Source organism: Bos indicus, chromosome 24, assembly GCF_029378745.1.
Source record: "Bos indicus isolate NIAB-ARS_2022 breed Sahiwal x Tharparkar chromosome 24, NIAB-ARS_B.indTharparkar_mat_pri_1.0, whole genome shotgun sequence".
NCBI lineage: Eukaryota > Metazoa > Chordata > Mammalia > Artiodactyla > Bovidae > Bos > Bos indicus.
This window is the reverse complement of record NC_091783.1, coordinates 20,625,659-20,647,198: the sequence shown is the minus strand read 5'-3', so window position 1 is coordinate 20,647,198 and position 21,540 is coordinate 20,625,659. Positions and strand designations below refer to the sequence as shown.

Below are 21,540 nucleotides of genomic sequence, written 5' to 3'. Positions count from 1 at the left end.
TTGCTATTGCAGACAGTATGGTTTATGCTGCTGCTGCTAATTCGCTTCAGTTGTGTCTGACTCTGTGCAACCCCAGAGACAGCAGCCCACCAGGCTCCCCTGTCCCTGGGATTATCCAGGCAAGAACACTGGAGTGGGTTGCCATTTCCTTCTAAGCACCTGCTTTCCTCTGGGAGTCTCAAATTTGGTACATATTAGGTAGAGGGTGTCTACATAATGCATTTCCAATAAAAGGTATGGACTCCTGGGTCACATGAGCTTCCCTAGTAGACAACATTTCAGATGTATTGTCACATGTTGCTGGAATAATTAAGGGTGTCCCATGTGATTCCTGGAGAAGACAATGGCACCCCACTCCAGTACTCTTGCCTGGAAAATCCCATGGACGGAGGAGCCTGGTAGGCTGCAGTCCATGGGGTCGTGAAGAGTTGGACACGGCTGAGCGACTTCACTTTCACTTTTCACTTTCATGCATTGGAGAAGGAAGTGGCAACCCACTCCAGTGTTCTTGACTCGAGAATCCCAGGGACGAGGGAGCCTGGTGGGCTGCCATCTATGGGGTCGCACAGAGTTGGACACGACTGAAGCTAGTTAGCAACAGCAGCAGCAGCATGTGATTCCACTAAGAGAAGACTCTTGAAAACTTACATCTGGTTTACTTAATCTTCCCACATGTACCTTTCCCTTTGCTTCTACTATAATAAATCAGAACATGACTTTCTCTCAAGTCCTGTAACCTCAACTTGGTATGGTGCTGGAGATCCCATGAACATTTGTCTTGTTCCTGATTTTACTGGGAAAGTATCCAGTTTCTCACCATTAAGTAAATGTTGGCTGTGGGTTCTTCACAGATACCCTTCATCATGTTGAGGAAGTTTGATTTTTGCTTTTTTCATTCTATCCCACAATTCAGGTATGTTCTGTCATCAGAGAACACACCTTGTATGATATAAATTCTTCAGAATTTATTTTGGCTTGCATAACGGTCTAACATATGGTTTATTCTTGAGGTTACTCCATGTATACTTGAGAAGAATTTTATTATACTGTTTCTGATAAAGTGTTCTACAGATGTCTGTTAGGTAGAGTCAATTTAGTGTTGCTTAAGTTTACTAGTTCCAAGTTCACTTTATGCCCATCTGTTTTATCAACTGTTGTTAAGTAGGGTATCATCTGAGACTATTATTGTTGAATTATCTATTTCTCCTTTCAACACTGTCAGTTTTTGCTTCATATATTTTGGACCTTCAGTTCAGTTCAGTCGCTCAGTCGTGTCCAACTCTTTGAGACCCCATGAATCACAGCATACCAGGCCTCCCTGTCCATCACCAACTCCCGGAGTCCACTCAGACTCACGTCCATCGAGTCAGTGATGCCATCCAGCCATCTCATCCTCTGTCATCCCCTTCTCCTCCTGCCCCCAATCCCTCCCAGCATCAGACTCTTTGCCAATGAGTCAATTCTTTGCATCAGGTGGCCAAAGTACTGGAGTTTCAGCTTTAGCATCATTCCTTCCAAAGAACACCCAGGGCTGATCTCCTTCAGAATGGACTGGTTGGATCTCCTTGCAGTCCAAGGGACTCTCAAGAGTCTTCTCCAACACCACAGATCAAAAGCATCAATTCTTCGGCGCTCAGCCTTCTTCACAGTCCAACTCTCACATCCATACATGACCACAGGAAAAACCATAGCCTTGACTAGACGGACCTTTGTTGGCAAAGTAATGTCTCTGCTTTTCAATATGCCATCCAGGTTGGTCGTAACTTTCCTTCCAAGGAGTAAGCGTCTTTTAATTTCATGGCTGCAGTCACCATCTGCAGTGATTTTGGAGCCCCAAAATAAAGTCTGACACTGTTTCCACTGTTTCCCCATCTATTTCCCATGAAGTGATGGGACCGGATGCCATGATCTTCGTCTTCTGAACGTTGAGCTTTAAGCCAACTTTTTCACTCTCCTCTTTCACTTTCATCAAGAGGCTTTTGAGATCCTCTTCACTTTCTGCCATAAGGGTGAAAGTGAGGTTATTGATATTTGAGGTTATTGATATTTCTCCTGGCAGTCTTGATTCCAGCTTGTGTTTCTTCCAGTCCAGCGTTTCTCATGATGTACTCTACATATAAGTTAAATAAACAGGGTGACAATGTACAGCCTTAACGTACTCCTTTTCCTATTTGGAACCAGTCTGTTGTTCCATGTCCAGTTCTAACTGTTGCTTCCTGACCTGCATACAGATTTCTCAAGAGGCAGGTCAGATGGTCTGGTATTCCCATCTCTTTCAGAATTTTCCACAGTTTATTGTGATCCACACAGTCAGAGGGATTGGCATAGTCAATAAAGCAGAAAATAGATGTTTTTCTGGAACTCTCTTGCTATTTCCAAGATCCAGCAGATGTTGGCAATTTAATCTCTGTTTCCTCTGCCTTTTCTAAAACCAGCTTGAGCATCAGGAAGTTCACGGTTCACGTATTGCTGAAGTCTGGCTTGGAGAATTTTGAGCATTACTTTACTAGCGTGTGAGATGAGTGCAATTGTGTGGTAGTTTGAGCATTCTTTGGCATTGCCTTTCTTTGGGATTGGAATGAAAACTGACCTTTTCCAGTCCTGTGGCCACTGCTGAGTTTTCCAAATTTGCTGGCATATTGAGTGCAGCACTTTCACAGCATCATCTTTCAGGATATAGATACATATATAATTGTTTTGTTTTCCTGGGCATTGATATCTATTATCATCATGAACCATCCTCCTTTGTTTCTAATAATGAACTTTGTTTTAAAGTTTATTTTACCTGCTGTTAGTATAGCCACTCAAGCTCCACTTTGGGTTCTATTTGCATGGTATATTCCACCCCCCTCACCCATACTTTCAGTTTTAACCTGTTTGTGTCTTTAAATACAAAATGTGTCTCTTGTAGACTAGGTATATTTGAATCATGTTTTTGCTTTTCTAAAATCTGATGTCAATCTCTGCCTTCTCATTGAAGTGTTTAGTCCATTTGCATTAAATGTAACTACTGATAAGGTAGGATTTATTTCTGCCATTATGCTATTTCTTTCTGAGTCATCACCAGCAATATTTTCAGCATTGCTATAGTTGATTTCTAATATCAGTCTGTTAGTGGTGATTTATTAGACTTTGTCTACTAAGTTCCTGAAAATTCTTCCAGCTTCCACCCATTTCCTAGTCTCAAAGATGCTTCCACATAGGTATGTGTAGTAGCAGAACCCATTTCCAGGTAACGAAACATAGACATTAGTTTCTATGCTGCATAACTACTGTAAATTTTTAGCATTGGTAAGATGAAGGACACTATCCTCTTGATGGCCATCAGCTAGAGGGCTGCTCTCAGCTCCTACAGACTAGTCACAGTTCCTTGCCATTGGTCCTCTCATAGGATGTCTCACAACATGGCAGCTTAGCTTTTCAAAGCCAGGAGGAAATCCATCTGACTTCTACTTCTCTTTTAGAATGCCCTGCTGATTATGTAAGGCCCACCTAGGATAATGACCCTTTTAAGTCAAAGTTAACTGATTAGGTACTTTAGTTACATACACAAAAACCCTTTGCCTTTGTCATATAATGTAACCTAAGCCATGGCATAATATCCCTCATTTTCACAGGTCCTGCCCATTCTCAAGAGTAAAGGATTATATACAGGTAGCACTGGACATCACCATGGACACCAGCAGATGGTCAATACTGAAATCAGATTGACTATATTCTTTGAACCCAAAGATGGAGAAGCTCTATACAGTCAGCAAAAATAAGACTGGGAGCTGACTGTGGCTCAGACCATGAACTCTTTATTGTAAAATTCAGACTTAAATTGAAGTAAGTAGAGAAAACCACTAGACGATTCAGGTATGACCTAAATCAAATCCCTTACGATTATATAGTGGAAGTGAGAAATAGATTCAGATTAGATATGATGGACAGAGTGCCTGAAGAAATATGGATAGAGGTTTGTAACATTGTATAGGAGGCAGGGATCAAGACAATCCCCAAGAAAAAGAAATGCAAAAAGGCAAAATGGTTGTCTGAGGAGTCCTTACAAAGAACTGTGAAAAAAGAGAAGCAAAAGGCAAAGGAGAAAAAAAATATATATATATACCATTTGAATGAAGAGTCCCAAAGAAGAGCAAGGAGAGATAAGACTTCCTCAGTGATCAATGCAAAGAAATAGAGGAAAACAACAAAATGGGAAAGACTGGAGATCTCTTCAAGAAAATTAGAGATACCAAGGGAACATTTCATGCAAAGATGGGCTCATTAAAGGACAGAAATGAGATGGACTTAACAGAAGCAGAAGATATTAAGAAGAGTTGGCAAGAATACACAGAACTATAAAAAAGATCTTTATGACCCAGATAATCACAATGGTGTGATCATTCACCTCGAGCCAGACATCCTGGAATGTGAAGTCAAGTGGGCCTTAGGAAGCATTACTACGAACAAAGGGAGTGGAGGTGATGGAATTCCAGTTGAGCTATTTCAAATTCTAAAATATGATGCTGTGAAAGTGCTGCACTCAATATGCCAGCAAATTTGGAAAAGTCAGCAGTGGCCACAGGACTGGAAAAGGTCAATTTTCATTCCAATCCCAAAGAAAGGCAATGCCAAAGAATGTTCAAACTACCGCACAATTGCACTCATCTCACATGCTAGTAAAATAATGCTCAAAATTCTCCAAGCCAGGCTTCAGCAATACGTGAACCGTGAACTTCCAGATGTTCAAGCTGGTTTTAGAAAAGGCAGAGGAACCAGAGATCAAATTGCCAACATCTGCTGGATCATGGAAAAAGCAAGAGAGTTCGAGAAAAACATCTATTTTCTGCTTTATTGACTATGCCAATCCCTCTGACTGTGTGATAACAACAAATTGTGGGAAAATTCTTCAAGAGATGGGAATACCAGACCACCTGACCTGCCTCCTGAGAAATCTGTATGCAGGTCAGGAAGCAACATTTAGAACCAGACATGGAACAACAGATTGGTTCCAAATAGGGAAAGGAGTAGGTCAAGGCTGCACATTGTCACCCTGTTTATTTAACTTATACGCAGAGTACATCATGAGAAATGCTAGGCTGAATGAAGCACAAGCTGGAATCAAGATTGCCAGGAGAAATATCAATAACCTCAAATATGCAGATGACACTGCCCTTATGGCAAAAAGTGAAGAGGAACTGAAGAGCCTCTTGATTAAAATTAAAGAGGAGAGCAAAAAGTTGGCTTAAAACTCAACATTCAGAAAACTAAGATCATAACATCTGGTTTCATTATTTCATGGCAAATAGATGTGGAAACAATGGAAAGTGAGAGACTTTCTTTTATTGGGCTCCAAAATCATGGCAGATGGTGACTGCAGCTATGAAATAAAGACGCTTGCTCCTTGGATGAAAAGTTATGACCAACCTAGACAGCATATGTAAAAGCAGAGACATTACTTTGCCAATAAAGGTCCGTCTAGTCAAAGCTATGGTTTTTCCAGTAGGCATGTATGCATGTGAGAGTTGGACTATAAAGACAGCTGAGCACCGAAGAACCGGTGCTTTTGAATGGTGGTGTTGGAGAAGACTCTTGAGAGTCCCTTGGACTGCAAGGAGATCCAACCAGTCAGTCGTAAATGAAATCAGTCCTGAATATTCATCGGAAGGACTGATGCTGAAGGTGAAACTCCCAATACTTTGGCCACATGATGCGAAAAACTGACTCATTTGAAAAGACCATGATTCTGGGAAAGACTGAAGGTGGGAGAAGAGGACAACAGAGGATGAGATGAATGGATGGCATCACTGACTCAATGGACATGAGTTTGAGGAAACTCCGGGAGTTGGTGATGGGCAGGGAGGCCTAGCGTGCTGTGGTCCATGGGGTTGCAAAGAGTCAGGCACAAATGAGTAACTGAAGTGAACTGAAATGAGAACTGGAGGTCATCTTAGCAATCTGCCCACTTAGTTACACTATAGTTACATCCTTTAAACATCCTTTTGTCATAAAAGTAAATAACTGTTACATCATTCTTCAACTCTCCTCCCACCTTTGGTTTAGTCTTATATGCATGTATTTATGTATGTTTGTATTAGTCTGTATGAAAATAATGTTCAGCAGAAGGTTGAACATCTTTTTGCGGAAGGTTCCTCAGTCTATGTTTGATTTCATAAAATCTGTCCTCTAGTAGATTCCTCAGGATGGTTTAATGGGTGGAGAATTTCCTAAGTTCTTTTATTTGATAGACAGTTTGGATAGATATTAAATCCTTGGCTCGCACTTTCTTTCACTGAATTTTCTATACTTGTTCATGTATTTTAATTTTGTTTGGAGTTTAAAGTTTTCTTCTACTTCAGTTCTTTTTTGGGAAGAGTCTTCCTCAGTTGTCTGTTTGACATTTTATTTCTTGATTCCAGCATTAGTTCTCTATGGGTTTTACTTTTCTCTCCTTCATTTTGCAATATGGTGTCATTTAAAAAGATTTCTAGGTTAGTGACACTAGTTTCTCCTTTCTGTTGGTTGTTTCAGCTAGCCTCTTTGGCTAGAATCATATCTGGGTCTGTTTGCTTGCCATGGATTCTTCTGGTGGTGAGAGAGTAGGGCAGGAAAAATTACGGTCTGGTCCTATGATTTGTTGCTTTTTCTCTTTTTACTCTGTTACTTTGCACATTTGCTATTCTCTGTCTTTAAGCAACAGTGAGAGTTTGGTTTTGGATAAAAATGTAGTTGTGGAGTTATTGCATATATTTTTGGAAGGAGATTTTCAGGAGGCTGCTTACCATATACCCACCACTGACTTCAGCTGCTTTGCTTTAAAAAAATCCTCTTAATATACTGTCTTTTCAAACAACAAAGAAATGTGAAAACATACAGGCATGCCTGTTTTACCATGCTTTGCTTTATTGTGCTTCTCAGATATTGCCTTTTTTAAAAAATTTTTTACAAAGTGACAATTTGTGGCAATCTTGCATTCTTAAATAATGGTTAGTATTTTTCAGCAATAAAGTATTTTAAAGTTAAGGTATGTACATTTTTTAGACATAATGCTATTGCACACTTTAAATAGTGTAAACATAACTTTTACACACAGTGGAAACCAAAAATTTGTGAGACTCACTTTATTAGGATATTCACTTTACTGCAGTGGTCTGGATCCTAATTTCCAACATCTCTGAGGTATGTCTGCAAATGATTTTCGATTTGTGATTACTTGAAATTATTAGGTTTTGACTACATTTATAAATAGATTGCTTACAGGAGGCTAGATTTCCTATAAATTTAATTACAAGAGTTGTTTAATTCCTTAGGTAGGGTTTAACTTGTAACTGTTAGCAGTTTGCCAGACATCTGAAATACATAATAGAATATATTAAATGCATAAATGAAATTTAAAATGTTTATAGACATTTAATTATGTAGGCCTTTAAATCAAACTGACAGCTTAAGGGACATTTAGTTAGCTTGACTTGAGTAGATTAAACATTTATTAAAAGAAAATAATTTTTTTAGAGAAAACTTTCTAGATTTATAAATATACAAATGAAGTTGAAACTCCAATACTTTGGCCATCTGATGTAAAGAGACTGAATGTTGGGAAAGACTGAGGGCAGGAGGAGAAGGGTGAGAGAGAATGAGATGGTTGGATAACATCATCATCTCAATGGACAGGAGTCTGAGCAAACTCTGGGAGATAGTGAGGGACAGGGAGCCTGGAACTCTGCAGTCTATGGGGTCGAAAAGAGTCGGACATGAGTTAGTGACAGAACAACAACAATGAAGTATGTCTGTGGAATAGCAAGACCTGCCTAAGTCCAGAAGTACAAGAAGCAATAGGGCATAAGTCTGGGTAAGAATAAGGAGATAAGATATGAGTGGTCTTGGTGATTAGCTACACTCTAATTTCATTTCTAAAACTTACCGCTTCTCTCAAACACATCACGATGTTTCACACCTCATTTACTCTTTTAGGCACCGAGGAATATCAGTTCAGTTCAGTTCAGTTGCTCAGTTGTGTCCCACTCTTTGCAACCCCATGAAGTGCAGCATGCCAGGCTTCCCTGTCCATCACCAACACCTGGAGTTTACCCAAACTCATGTCCATTGAGTCGGGTGTCGCCATCCAACCCAGGCATATAAGGAAGAATAATACAAAGTTCCTAACCTCATGGACTTCAACTACAGAAAAGAGACAATTTAAAACAAACAAAAAATACATAATTTAAAATAGTGGCAAAGCCATGAGGATTTAAAAAAAAGGAGGATAAAGGATGACAGTGATAGGGAACGATGTTACTGGAACTGTATTCAGGGAAGGCTCCTCCTAGGTTGTGATATTTAATCAGAGATTTGAATGAAGTCAGAGAAAGACATTCAAAGGAAGAGAATTTCAGATGGAAGGTCTATGCTATGCTATGCTATGCTAAGTCACTTCAGCCGTGTCTGACTCTGTGCGACCCCACAGAGGGCAGCCCACCAGGCTCCCCTGTCCCTGGGATTCTCCAGGCAAGAACACTGGAGTGGGCCGCCACCTCCTTCTCCAATGCATGAAAGTGAAAAGTGAAAGTGAAGTCGCTCAGTCGTGTCCGACTCTTAGCGACCCCATGGACTACAGCCTAACAGGCTCCTCCATCCATGGGATTTTCCAGGCAAGAGTACTGGAGTGGGGTGCCATTGCGTTCTCCGAAGGTCTAGTGAATTGTAAAAGCCTTGACGTGGGAACAAGCTTAGTGGGTTCATGGTACAACAAGGAGGCGACTGTGGCAAAAGAGAGTGAAAGTAAAGTCAGAAAGACAGTTGAGGGTAAATTATAGGAGACTGGTGGGTCATGGCACAAAATCTGGATTTTATTATGAATGCAAAAGGAAGGTGTTGAAATGTACTATTTGGCCTGCTTAGACTGCCTTTCTCCTCCTCGGTTATCTGGCTAACTTCCACTTGTCTTTCAAAATCAGCATCATCTCCTGTGGGACATATTTCTTAGCTCTCCAGAAAACATCAATCACCTCCTTCTGTGTGCTACCTCTGAGCAATAACGAATGACTGAACTGTGTGTGTGTTTCATTTCATTGTAGAGTAGCTCCAGCATTTAATGTAGTAGTAGGTGCTAAGGGAAGGTTCCATAAAGGAAAACCACCCATTCAACGGTGCAAACCTTGACTTCTCTGGACCAATTCAGGTGCCATTCACACGGAGGCGCATGGGAACGGTTGCCCTGGGAGGTCGGCTGCAACCTTCCCCCACCTCGCTCTTGCCACCTGAAGCCAAGAAGGCCTCTCAGGACAGCCAGCCTCCCACTGTCAGGGGCCTGCTGTTTTCCCTCAGCACATCTATTCCCGCGTCCTTTCTGGGTCCTGTGGTGGGATTTCGGATGGGGTGACCTTCGGGCTTAGCGTGTCTGCATCCACACTTTGGGCAAACGGTCCCCTGGCCCAGTCAAGGCACCTTCTGAACAACGGGACGTAAAGTCGCGACGTCCACTGGCCTAGAGTCCAGCTCCTGCCGCGCCTCCGTGCTTCCGCGACACACCCTTCGTCCCGCAGTCGCCCTCACGGCCCCCCGCCCCACTCACCTAGGATGCGAGTGACCCCCAAGGTCAGCTTCTCCAGGTGCGGCTTGCTGCTGCCCAGCAGCGGGGGCGACGTCTCCTCCATGTCTCGCGTCCCGGCTCCGCGTGCGGCTGAGGAAGGGGTGGGGACCCGGCGAGGGAGCGGGGCGGGCCGGAGGGCCGGACACCGCCCGGGAGGCGCGGCCGTCAAGTTCGCGGCATGCCGGGACTTGTAGTGCTCGGCGCCTGAGAGGGCTGCAGGACGGAGATGAGGGGCCCGGGCTGCTCCGGCGGTAGTAGTTCCCCGAGGCGTTTGTTCCCGCTGCCCCGGCGGGTGCTCCACACCACGTCGCCGGGACCCAGCGACCCCTCCGGCCGGACCGTCCCGCCCCGCCGGGGCCGGCCGCGCAAGCGGGGGCGGGCCTCTGTGTCGTGTGGCCAATCCGGACCGGGCCTGGGGGCCGGGGCGGGGCGGCCCCGGCGCGACGCCCCGAGTGGCGGTTGTTTCAAGATGGCGGACGTGGCGGGCCCCTCCCGCCCGGGCGCGGCGGCGTTCTGGAGCCGGGACTGTATCCTTTGCCCGCTTGACAGGGGGCGCCGGCGCCTTTCCCGGGGCGAGCGGTCGCGAGGGACTCGGAGCGGAAGGGAGAAGCTCGCTGCGGACCTCGGGGGCGGGGCCGTGCAGTCGGGCCGCCGGGCAGTCCCCTTGCTTGGGTATTAGGTGGCAGAGAGCCTGCACTGTTTCTCCAGGCTGGAGTTCTAGGTGTGGGGACTCGACCCAAGCTGTTTCCCTGCCGTCCTTGGCGGTGAGCTCCGGAAAGACGACCTAGAGTCGGGGGCTGGAAGGGCCCCAATGCCTGAGGCGACCTGCGGCCGGCCGGGTCTGTGAGGAGTGAGCTTCTGGAGGAGGGCACGGTGTTGGGTGGTCCAGGAGCTTTTCGTCTTGGTTTAGAAGTATCCCTGGCCTGCACTGTTAGGAGCAAGTCAGGACCTCGTCGGACTTCGAAGGCCTGGCAGTGACGATGTATTTTCATACTTAGATCTTCAGAGAATCGTAGGACTTGGTTTCACAGGGACGTGATCTGGTGATGCTGATGATGCTGATGATGGAATCAGATGCGATGCAGATTTTAGGGCCTGGGAGGAGTGTGATTTGTATGTAGGTTGCGGGTCACCGCTAGCAGGGTTGAATCAGTTCTTGGATAGTTCTGTGGTAGAGAAGCGCTGGCGCTTTTACCCTTGGAGTAATGAGATGTTTGACAAAACTGGTTCTTTTGCCTGCGTTAGGTGCACTGTTCCAGATTGATCTTTGGTCCCTTGCTTCATGTTCCAGGAGAGTTACCTGAAAGGAGGGCGTTCCGTGTGTTGGATGCCCACAGAGGCAAGCCTTTTTGTCTGTTTGCTAGGATTGGCCATAGCATTGTTAGAGGCATTGCTGTTAACTTCTCCTGAATCGTTCTTTGCAGGTTCTACTTAGCTAGTCAGTAAAACTCAAGAAGTTATATTATCAATTCCCCTTGTTGGATTACTAGGATTAAAGTGTCATGCCTTGGAGAGTGGGGCATTTTTGGATTTCTTGCTGCTGAGTGTTTGGTGTTATGGACTTTCTAAGCATTATTGCCATTTGTGTGTAAGAGGTTGGAGACCATCAAGTGAAATTGTGATCCTACACTGTGGATAAAAAGCACACTAATACACTATGCAAATTAAATATTTTTTTCTTTACCTGTCAGGAGAATATGTGCATCGGGAGCAGCTGGACTGAATTGGGAAGTCAGGAAATTGGGATGAGTCTTTCTCGTGAAACATTGCCTCTGCAATGTTAGAATTTTGTGATAGAGATATATGAAACTTATTAACTTATAATGTTCTTCAGTGTAATCATTTTCATAACCATCTATGTGGCTTTTGTTATTATTCCTTAAATTTCTGTATAACCAATGCTATTGTGCTGATATGAAATGTATAAGGATATTGTTCTGATATATAATAGAATGTATGTGGGTGTGGATAGGGGATACAGTCTGTTGCACTGGGTATGATTAAGTTAATAGGTATGTAAACAGAATCTATGCTCTTGGTCTTAGCAGCCTTGTACTCAATTGTTTATATAGTCATATTACTCTGTATTTCATATAGATGTCATATAGCCTTCCTTTTCTCTTGCATTCTCCCTTACTCTAAAAATTAATGTAAAATACTCATCTTTGCTGTGAAAGTGAGGAGTTGAAGTTATTTCAGGAAAATGGTGGTGATTACATTCTGTAGAAATTCAGATGTTTGAAAGGAGTTTCAAGGTTACCAGTATCACCTGTTTCCCCTCCCTATTGCATGTAATGACCAATTAATATCCAGCCTCAAATATTTTCATGTTATATCTGTAGGACTTAAAAGCATGTCAGATGTGAATTTGTTCCTGAATCTTTGCTAAAAAACATAATTATGAATCATTTAATTTAGTTATGTGTCTTTTGATCTTCTTGTAAAAAAATTTTTTTATTGGAATGTCTTTTGATCTTGATCTCTTTTCTCAATACACTGATGACTTCCCAGACCACCCCTGAAGTACCTATAGTTAGAACTTTCTATAGAAAAAGGCCAAAAAGTATATTTATCTGTAATCTGGTATTCTTTTCACACTATTCAGAGATTTTTAGTGCCTTACCTAAGCAATTGGAGAAGTATGATTGAGAGATTTCCCATTCCTAAATGTTTCTGTCATGTGAGGATAGGTCATCTGTGACTGAAGGTCACCTTTTCATATTGTTGTTTTTATGAGTTGTGTATCTCCTGCACAGTATGATTCAGCAGTGCTGTTTTGCACAAGTTATTTCTTTATACCCAATGTGTAAACAGTGATATGCCATGTTGTCATTTTATGGCTTAAATCTACAAGTGAAATATACCCCTTTGGCCCTAAACTGCTTTCCTTCTTCATTATAGCTGTTGGTAATATCAAAAGAAATTAATATTTCTTCAGTATCTAAATTTGATTGCTGAAGTGCACTCAAGTGTATTATCTTTAACAGTATTATAAACCTGATATTAACAAATATGAACTATAAAGGACCTGGTCAAAGCATTGCAGTAGCTATAATCTCTGCCACTGAGTTTTCAGTTAAATAGAGACTTTATGTTGATGTTAAAATAATGTCAGTTCAGTTCTGTCGCTCAGTTGTGTCTGACTCTTTGTGACCCCATGGACTGCAGCATGCAAGGCCTCCCTGTCCGTCACCAACTCCTAGAGTTTACTCAAACTCATGTCCATTGAGTTGGTGATGCCATCCAACCATCTCATCCTCTGTCATTCCCTTCTCCTCCCGCCTTCAATCTTTCCCAGCATCAGGGTCTTTTCAAATGAGTCAGTTCTTAGCGTCAGGTGGCCAAAGTATTGGAGTTTCAGCTTTGGCATCAGTCCTTCCAAAGAATATTCAGGACTGATTTCCTTTAGGATGGACTGGTTGGATCTCCTTGCTGTCCAAAGGACTCTCAAGAGTCTTCTCCAACACCACCATTCAAAAGCATCAATTCTTCAGCATTCAGCCATCTTTATAGTTCAACTCTCACATCCATACGTGACTACTGGAAAAACCATATATGTCAGGAAAATCATTATGGTTAGTAATGATGATACACATGTTGCTGATAAGTGATTCACTCTCACAAGGTTATCGCAGAATGGGAAGTACAAAGTTTATTTTCTCCACATCATATTGCTCTAGGATCAGATCAGATCAGATCAGTTGCTCAGTCGTGTCCGACTCTTTGCGACCTCATGAATCGCAGCACACCAGGCCTCCCTGTCCATCACCAACTCCCGGAGTTCACTCAGACTCACGTCCATCGAGTCAGTGATGCCATCCAGCCATCTCATCCTCTGTCGTCCCCTTCTCCTCCTGCCCCCAATCCCTCCCAGCATCAGAGTCTTTGCCAATGAGTCAACTCTTCACATGAGGTGGCCAAAGTACTGGAGTTTCAGCTTTAGCATCATTCCTTCCAAAGAAATCCCAGGGCTGATCTCCTTCAGAATGGACTGGTTGGATCTCCTTGCAGTCCAAGGGACTCTCAAGAGTCTTCTCCAACACCACAGTTCAAAAGCATCAATTCTTCGGCGCTCAGCCTTCTTCACAGTCCAACTCTCACATCCATACATGACCACAGGAAAAACCATAGGCTTGACTAGATGAACCTTTGTTGGCAAAGTAATGTCTCTGCTTTTGAATATGCTATCTAGGTTGGTCATAACTTTCCTTCCAAGGAGTAAGCGTCTTTTAATTTCATGGCTGCAGTCACCATCTGTAGTGTAGCTCTAGGATAGGTATATTTATTTCTCCCTACCATTTCTGGCTTGGGTTTCTGCTTGCCACTTTAATTTCTGAAACTTGGGCATTAAAGACTTTATAACTTGATGTACTTTTCCTATTGAGGCACTTCCAGATGAACCAAGTGGAACTAAGGTGACAGAACACAATAAGAGGTCCAAATTGTGTCTCTTCAACTTTCCTATGAAATATACATTTGTTGGGAATTGGTATTTGAAGAAGATAAATATTTGGGTTCTCAAAAATAATTGGATGAAGATAGATTACAAAAAATTAGAAAGTATGTGTTGGATGGAGGCAAGTTCAAATATATTTTGTCTTATTTATAAAAACTTTTGTTAAGATCAGTTTATTTAGTGGTCTTATATTTGAAAAAGAAATTTGGTGTAGCTGTAGCTGGTGGTGTTTGTTTGCATATTTTGAATAGGACAAAGAGAGAAAGACATTGAGAGTTGTTGGACAGTGCCTCATGGGATTAAATAAATACCAATTTCATTCATTCCTAGATGGTTTACTATGATCCAGGCATTCTTTGATCTTAGAGATACAACATTGAACAAAACAATGCAGATTTTCACTGGCTTGGTGCTTACATATTAGTGAAATGAAATTAGTTCATGAATAAGTAAAATAATATTTTATGATTATGGGTGCTATGGAGAAAAATAAAGGAGGAAGAGGGTAGCTGTTAATGTCATGGGGGTCTTTTGTGTTTTGATAACTGTTGCTTTGTAGTATTTTGAAACCAGGAATTGTGATGCCCCCAGCTTTGTTCTTCTTTCTCAAGATTGCTTTGACTAATTAAGGTCTTTTGTGGTTCCATACAAATTTTAAGATTGTTTGTTTTACAATATTTCTGTGAAAAATGACTTTGGAATTTTGCTTTGAATCTGTAGATTGCTTTATGGACATTTTAACAATATTTTAATTCATGAGCGTGAATTTCTTTCATTTTCCTTCAGTTTCTTTCATCAGTGTCTTAAACTTTTCAGCGTACAGGTCTCTCACCTCTTTGGTTAAATTTTCTAGATTTTTTTACTCTTTTTTTGATGCAGTGGTAAATTGGATTTTTTTCCCCCTAATTTGTCTTCCTGGTGGTTATTCTTGTATAAAAATATAACAGATTTTTATTTATTGATTTTGTATTCTGCAACTTCTGTTTATCAGCAATCTGAATTTGATTATTCCAGTAGTTTTTCAGTAGAATCTTTAGTGTTTTCTATATGTAATATCATGTCATCTGCAAATGCATGTTTGTCAAAGGCTTCTATAGTTTGTTTTTCTTAAAGAAATAGGAAGCAAAGTTATTAGCTTAGAATAAAGATGGGGGAAATGGTATCAGGTTTAAGAAGAGAAGAGAAAGTATAAAATATTTGATGAGCTTCTGAGTCAAGGTATGGCTAAGTAGGTCCCTCAGTGGCTGGTGCCTTCCAGCTATGAGCAGACTCCTTTGTGGATGGTCTAGAGAAGTGTGGTATGTTTTCCAGGACTCAGTTATGTCAGTCTTTCCATAGGTCATCCTTGGAGATGGAGAATATTCTGCAAATTCATCCCTATTTTATATTTTAACTGAGGACCCTGTCATATGGAGCGTGTCCTGGGTCATCTTGAATTTTTTCCCCTGGGTACTTTTTCCCATGTGTATATTTCCAACAGTGAATAATTAAACAGTAACTGAAGAGTCCCAGAGGATGTAAAAAAATGACTCTACTGCTAAAGAGTCTGCACAATTTCAGCTTGTAAAGCTTTTGTTTTGGATTAGGTATCAATGAATTTAGAAACGCTCTGCTCCAGTATTAGTTACAGTCAATTTCCTTGGACTAGTGGGGTCTAATTTTTGTTAGTTTACTTGTCTTATGTGCCTCCTGAAATTTTCTGTGTTCATCCCTGATGTCTGAGGGAGTTTAAAGTTTTTAGAGGCACTAGTTACCAGCCAAAGTCTTGAAGCTGTGATAGTGCATATGCCGCTGAGGAGAGCTGAACCACCTAGCAGGTCAGACAGTAAGCACCACCATTGTGTTCCTAAATTTCCTTCACGAGTCTAGGCATTTCCAGTCAGCATTCATTGAAAAGATTCCATTTCTAGAATTGGTTCTAAACTGAAAAATATTGGCTTTCTAACATGTTTTATCCACTGTTTTATTCCCATCTGCTCCCAGGAGGAAATAGTTAATAATTGATTTGTCTACAAATTTTGGAAAACAAAGTATTCATAAAGTAACAGAAAACTTTGGACTTTTCTAGGTCATTTGGAAAATAATTGTTTAGACACCTGCTTCCTGGATGTGTAATAGAAGGTTATCAAATGGTAGACATACCTGGATTTAAATCTAGTTCAGAATAAAATTTTATTTCTGAAAAGTAAACTTTATTATATTGGTTTCCTTTCTGTATCAGTGTTCGGCTCAGCTGGTAAAGAATCTGCCTGCGTTGCAGGAGACTTGGGTTTGATCCTTGGGTTGGGCGGATCCCCTGGAGAGGGGAATGGCTACCCACTCCAGTATTCTGGCCTGGAGAATTCCATAGACTGTATAGTCCATGGGGTTGCAAAGAGTTGGACACAACTGAGTGACTTTCACTTTCACCCTTTCAAAATTTCTCCTTTTGAAATTCGAAATAGTTCTTTTTGTCTTAAATTTCTTCCACTTGTTAAATAGCAGGGCTTCTTGAGACATTTCATGAACGTACTGTGGAAGAATAAAAAATATTTTTGTGTTTGCATAATTGAGGTGCCCTTAAACAGTATTCTTCAAAGCTAAAACTCATTTTGAAATAACATATTCATGCCTCAGATAACTTGTCAGTTCACCAAAGATGAGCACAATGGAGCATTTAACTCCTTGTTTACAAAAGGAAAGAAAATGAAACTACAGCAGAATTTATAGTGTTGGGTATGTCATTTGGGAATAAGCATGGATAAAACTTTAATGGAACATGGCGTTCCAGCATTTTTACAAAGCAGATAGTTGTGAATATATAAAGATGAACTTTAAAAGATTATTAATTTTGCTACATTTATTTTCATTATATTACTTCCTAGTTTTGTTTTTAAAAGATAGTTACAAACTTCTAGCTCAAAAAAAATTGCAAATTATAGCAGAAGTATAGAACAACAGCATTTCGGTGTTGGATAATCTTTTCTAGTATTTTCCTTTATGTCTTCCTGCATAGTTTCTGATGAAGAACAATCAGTGGTGTATGTTCCAGGTATGATTTTCTATATTAATTTGGTAAACTTCCTTTGCTTCTTAAGAGTTAGAAGAAAATAAAACATTAGGACAAGTTTGTAGGTATAAGTAGATGCAGAACAGTTCATCAGAACATAATTTTTTTTCTTTTTTAATATTTGGTGTGACCCCATTAAGGTTTGAAATATTGCCTTAATTTAGGCTCTGGCTGGCAAGTCAGCTTTTGATGAATTTATAGAATATTTCATTCATGGATTAAAGAGCAGCAGATTCTTTTCTTACTTTTCATATTCAAATAATAGTCTGAATTTTATATTTCAAAGAAAATGTATAAACTTCATGATGTAGGGTTTATGTAACAGACTGTAAAGTTTACTTATTGTTATGAGATGAGTTGTAAAACTGAACCATTGGAGGCACCCTAATTATGTGAAAATTCAGATTTTTAGTTTCCAGGAAGTTAAGGTATATATGGCATGTTGTAGTTTATTGGTTTTAATGTGATTTACAAATGTTCACATCCCCTTTAAAAAATATTTCAGTTGAATCTCTAATGCATTCAAAACACAGTCTTTTCATGACTCATTATTTATTAACAGAACTTTAAAATGAAGTTTATAAAGAGATTTGCCCATCCGGTACCATACAATAGAGGGTATCAAGGAAAAGTTTGCTAGGGGGAGGGTTTAAAAGAATGAAAAGATTTAATTTTGAAATCTTGTTTTGATGGAAATCCTTAGGAATTTCTACAGAAGGAAATATCAGGTCAAGACACAAGATGGTGAATCCAAAAGCTGATGTTAAACTCAAGACCTCCAGGGTGACTACTACTCCAGTCTCCATGGAGTATTTAAAAGGTGCAGGAGATTCAGTTGATGAACAGGTCAGTAATTTCCTTTTTTCTGTTTTTTTTTTTTTTTTCTTATTCTCCAATCTTTATAAATGCTGACCAGTAAGTCATTTTTCTGTGCTGGACAATAATTGATAGGTCAGTGTAGAAGAGCCCTTGAAAGAACATTAGATGATCTACAAGTATTTTGAAAAGATACAGAGGATTCAAGGATGCTTTATTAATATTTAGTATGAATATAAAGTATATATATTACTCAAAGCTTTTGTTCCAGAATGTCCAGGCTTACTTTAAACCTTAGTTGAGAAATGTTTATTGTCTTCATAAGTTTCAAAAATCTTACATCCTGATCTGTGTGGTGTTAGTAAATCAAATTGACAGCAGTTTTTTTTCTCTTACTAGGTATTCTTTATGATTTTTGTTCATGTAAATATTTTAGTTGATAAATAAGCCTTTGCATATAAGAAAATGCTTTGTTAAAATTAGCCTATATTACTATTATTATTTCCTTCACTTGTCAGATACTATCATGAAGACTTTATTTTTATTGCTCAGTCATTTATTTCTCCCTTGTCTGTCTTTGCCTCTCTAATAGTGTCTCTACATTCCGTTGGTACGTGCTTTGTCTGGTTGGTTTACTTTGCATGTGTACTAAGTCGCTTCAGTCGTGTCCGACTCCTTGCGACCCTGTGGACTGTAGCCTGCCAGGCTCCTCTGTCCATGGGATTCTCCAGCCAAGAATACACGAGTAGGTTGCCATTTCCTTCCCTGTTATTTTACTTTATATTTTGTCTCCTCAACCAGAGGTTAAGCCAGGATTTGACAGTCTTGACTTGTAGGCATCTGCTTTTCCCTGTTTTGTGAGTCAAGTGTTACTGGAACACACCATTCCCTTAACATTCTTTTAATGTTATCTTACTGCTGCTTTCGTATTACAGTGTCAGAGGTGCTGTAAAGTTGTATGCCTGCAAAGACAAAATTATTTACTATTGAACTCTTTATAAAAAATGTTTTTCAATACCTGGTTTATGTTCTTGAGGAAATGTTCAGTGTCTAGTTTTGTTACTTATTTCTCTTGACCCTTGAACAACACAGGTGTTAGGGGTGTTGAACCCCATGCAGTCAAATATCTGCATGTAATTTTTGACTCCTCCAAAACTTCACTAGTAACTTATTGTTGAATGAAAGCTTTGCTGATAACATGGTTAACACATATTTTGAGTGTATATACACTCAATATACAAGTATTGTATATTGAGTGTAGAATAGTGTAAAATATACCTGTATTTTACACATTCATGACACACCTAACTTTTTTCTTAATTTGTTTTTATATATTTCTTTAGGCTGTGTGGTTCATTTGCAAGCTTTTTCAAATTGTCTTAAATCTCCTACAAGTTTTCTAATATATTTATTGAAAAAATCTGCTTATAAATAGACCTGTGCAGTTCAGACTCATGTTGTTAAGGGTCAACTGTATCACATTTAGTTGTCTACAGGATTTAACTGTGATTAGCTCAAATCGTGCATGGGCTTCCCAGGTGGCTCAGTGGATAAAGAATCCGCCTACCAATGCATGAGATGCAGGAGATGTGGGTTCAGTCCCTGGGTTGGGAAGACCCCTGGAAGAGGAACTGGCAACCCACTCCATTATTCTTGCCTGGAAAATCTCATAAACAGAGGAGCCTGGCAGACTGAAGTCCATGGGGTCACAAAGAGTCAGATATGACTGAGCTCAAAAGGCCTGCTTATGTTGCTTATATCCCCAGTATATCCACTTCACAAAAGCTATTCCCCATTAATCTCAGCTCCTGACAACCGCTAATCTGCTTTTAATCCCTAAATATTTGTCTGTTCTGAATATTTCATATAAATGAAATAATGTACTGCGTGGTCTTTTGTGACTGGCTTCTTTCACTTCAAGGTTCATGTATGTTGTACATGAATCATTGCTTCATTCCTTTTTATGGCTCAGTGCATGTTTGGTTTAACCACCAGTTGAAGGACATTTGGATTGTTACACTTTTTGCCTAATATGAATATGCTCCATCAGCATTCATGTACAGATTTTTATATGGATTTCTGTTTTCAATTTTCTTGGGTATATATATAGAAGTAGAATTGCTGGGGCATGTAGTAATTCTATGTTTCAGGTTTTGATGTACTGCCAAAGTAGCTATACTATTTTACATTCTACTAGCAATGTTTTGCTAGGAGTTGGACACGACTTACTGACTTCACTTTCACTTTTCACTTTCATGCATTGGAGAAGGAAATGGCAACCCACTCCAGTGTTCTTGCCTGGAGAATCTCAGGGACGGGGGAGCCTGGTGGGCTGCCGTCTGTGGAGTTGCACAGAGTCGGACATGACTGAATCAACTTAGCAGCAGCAGCAGCAGCAGCAATGTTTCTGCTTTATTGACTATGCCAAAGTCTTTGACTGTGTGGATCACAATAAACTGTGGAAAATTCTGAAAGAGATGGGAATACCAGACCACCTGATCTGCCTCTTGACAAACCTGTATGCAGGTCAGGAAGCAACAGTTAGAACTGGACATGGAACAACAGACTGGTTCCAAATAGGAAAAGGAGTACGTCAAGGCTGTATATTGTCACCCTGCTTATTTAACTTATATGCAGAGTACATCATGAGAAATGCTGGGCTTGAAGAAGCACAAGCTGGAATCAAGATTGCTGGGAGAAATATTGATAACCTCAGATATGCAGATGACACCACCCTTATGGCAGAAAGTGAAGAGGAACTAAAGAGCCTCTTGATGAAAGTGAAAGAGGAGAGTGAAAAAGTTGGCCTAAACCTCAACATTCAGAAAACGAAAATCATGGCATCTGGTCCCATCACTTCATGGGAAATAGATGGGGAAACAGTGGAAACAGTGTCAGACTTTATTTTGGGGGGCTCTAAAATCACTGCAGATGGTGACTGCAGCCATGAAATTAAAAGATGCTTACTCCTTGGAAGGAAAGTTATGACCAACCTAGATAGAATATTGCAAAGCAGAGATATTACTTTGCCAACAAAGGTCCATCTAGTCAAGGCTATGGTTTTTCCAGTGGTCGTGTATGGATGCAAGAGTTGGACTGTGAAGAAAGCTGAGCACTGAAGAATTGATGCTTTTGAACTGTGGTGTTGGAGAAGACTCTTGAGAGTCCCTTGGATTGCAAGGAGATCCAACCAGTCCATCCTAAAGGAGATCAGTCCTGGGTGTTCATTGGAAGGACTGATGCTGAAGCTGAAACTCCAATACTTTGACCACCTCACGCGAAGAGTTGACTCATTGGAAAAGACTCTGATGCTGGGAGGGATTGGGGGCAGGAGGAGAAGGGGACGCCAGAGGATGAGATGGCTGGATGGCATCACCGGCTCGATGGACATGAGTTTGAGTGAACTCCGGGAGTCGGTGATGGACAGGGAGGCCCGGCGTGCTGTGATTCATGGGGTCTCAAGAAGTTGGACACAACTGAGCGACTGAACTGAACTGAACTGAGCAATGTATGAGGGTTCTAGATTCTCCACATTCTCACCAACACTTTATATCCATCTTTTTTGTTTATAATTGTAGTGACTTTGAACTGGTATCTCATGGTTTTGATTTGTATTTTCCTAATGGCCAGTAGTGGGCTTCCCTGGTA

General features: G+C 40.7%; 2 protein-coding genes across 8 annotated transcripts in view; one reads left to right on the top strand and one right to left on the bottom strand.

The window, feature by feature from the left end:
* TPGS2 (tubulin polyglutamylase complex subunit 2) overlaps positions 1–9,881 on the bottom strand; it is a 64,523-nt gene extending 54,642 nt beyond the window's left edge. For both annotated transcript variants that reach the window (XM_019986898.2, XM_019986899.2), the window contains exon 1: positions 9,554–9,881. In XM_019986898.2, coding sequence (XP_019842457.1) covers positions 9,554–9,635 — 82 coding nt within the window. In that variant the 5' untranslated portion in view covers positions 9,636–9,881. The remainder of the gene's footprint in view (positions 1–9,553) is intronic.
* Positions 9,882–10,026: 145 nt separating this feature from the next.
* The window catches only part of KIAA1328 (KIAA1328 ortholog), a 425,486-nt gene continuing 413,972 nt past the window's right edge, over positions 10,027–21,540 (top strand). For 2 of the 6 annotated variants that reach the window (XM_070778527.1, XM_070778529.1), the window contains exons 1-3: positions 10,027–10,098; positions 17,023–17,058; positions 17,780–17,922. In XM_070778527.1, the coding sequence (XP_070634628.1) occupies positions 10,041–10,098; positions 17,023–17,058; positions 17,780–17,922 (237 nt within the window). In that variant the 5' untranslated portion in view covers positions 10,027–10,040. Of the gene's footprint in view, positions 10,099–10,218; positions 10,484–13,567; positions 15,845–17,022; positions 17,059–17,779; positions 17,923–21,540 lie in introns of those variants that run through there. The other 4 variants (XM_070778530.1, XM_070778528.1, XM_019986903.2 and 1 more) reach the window with 4 other exon arrangements.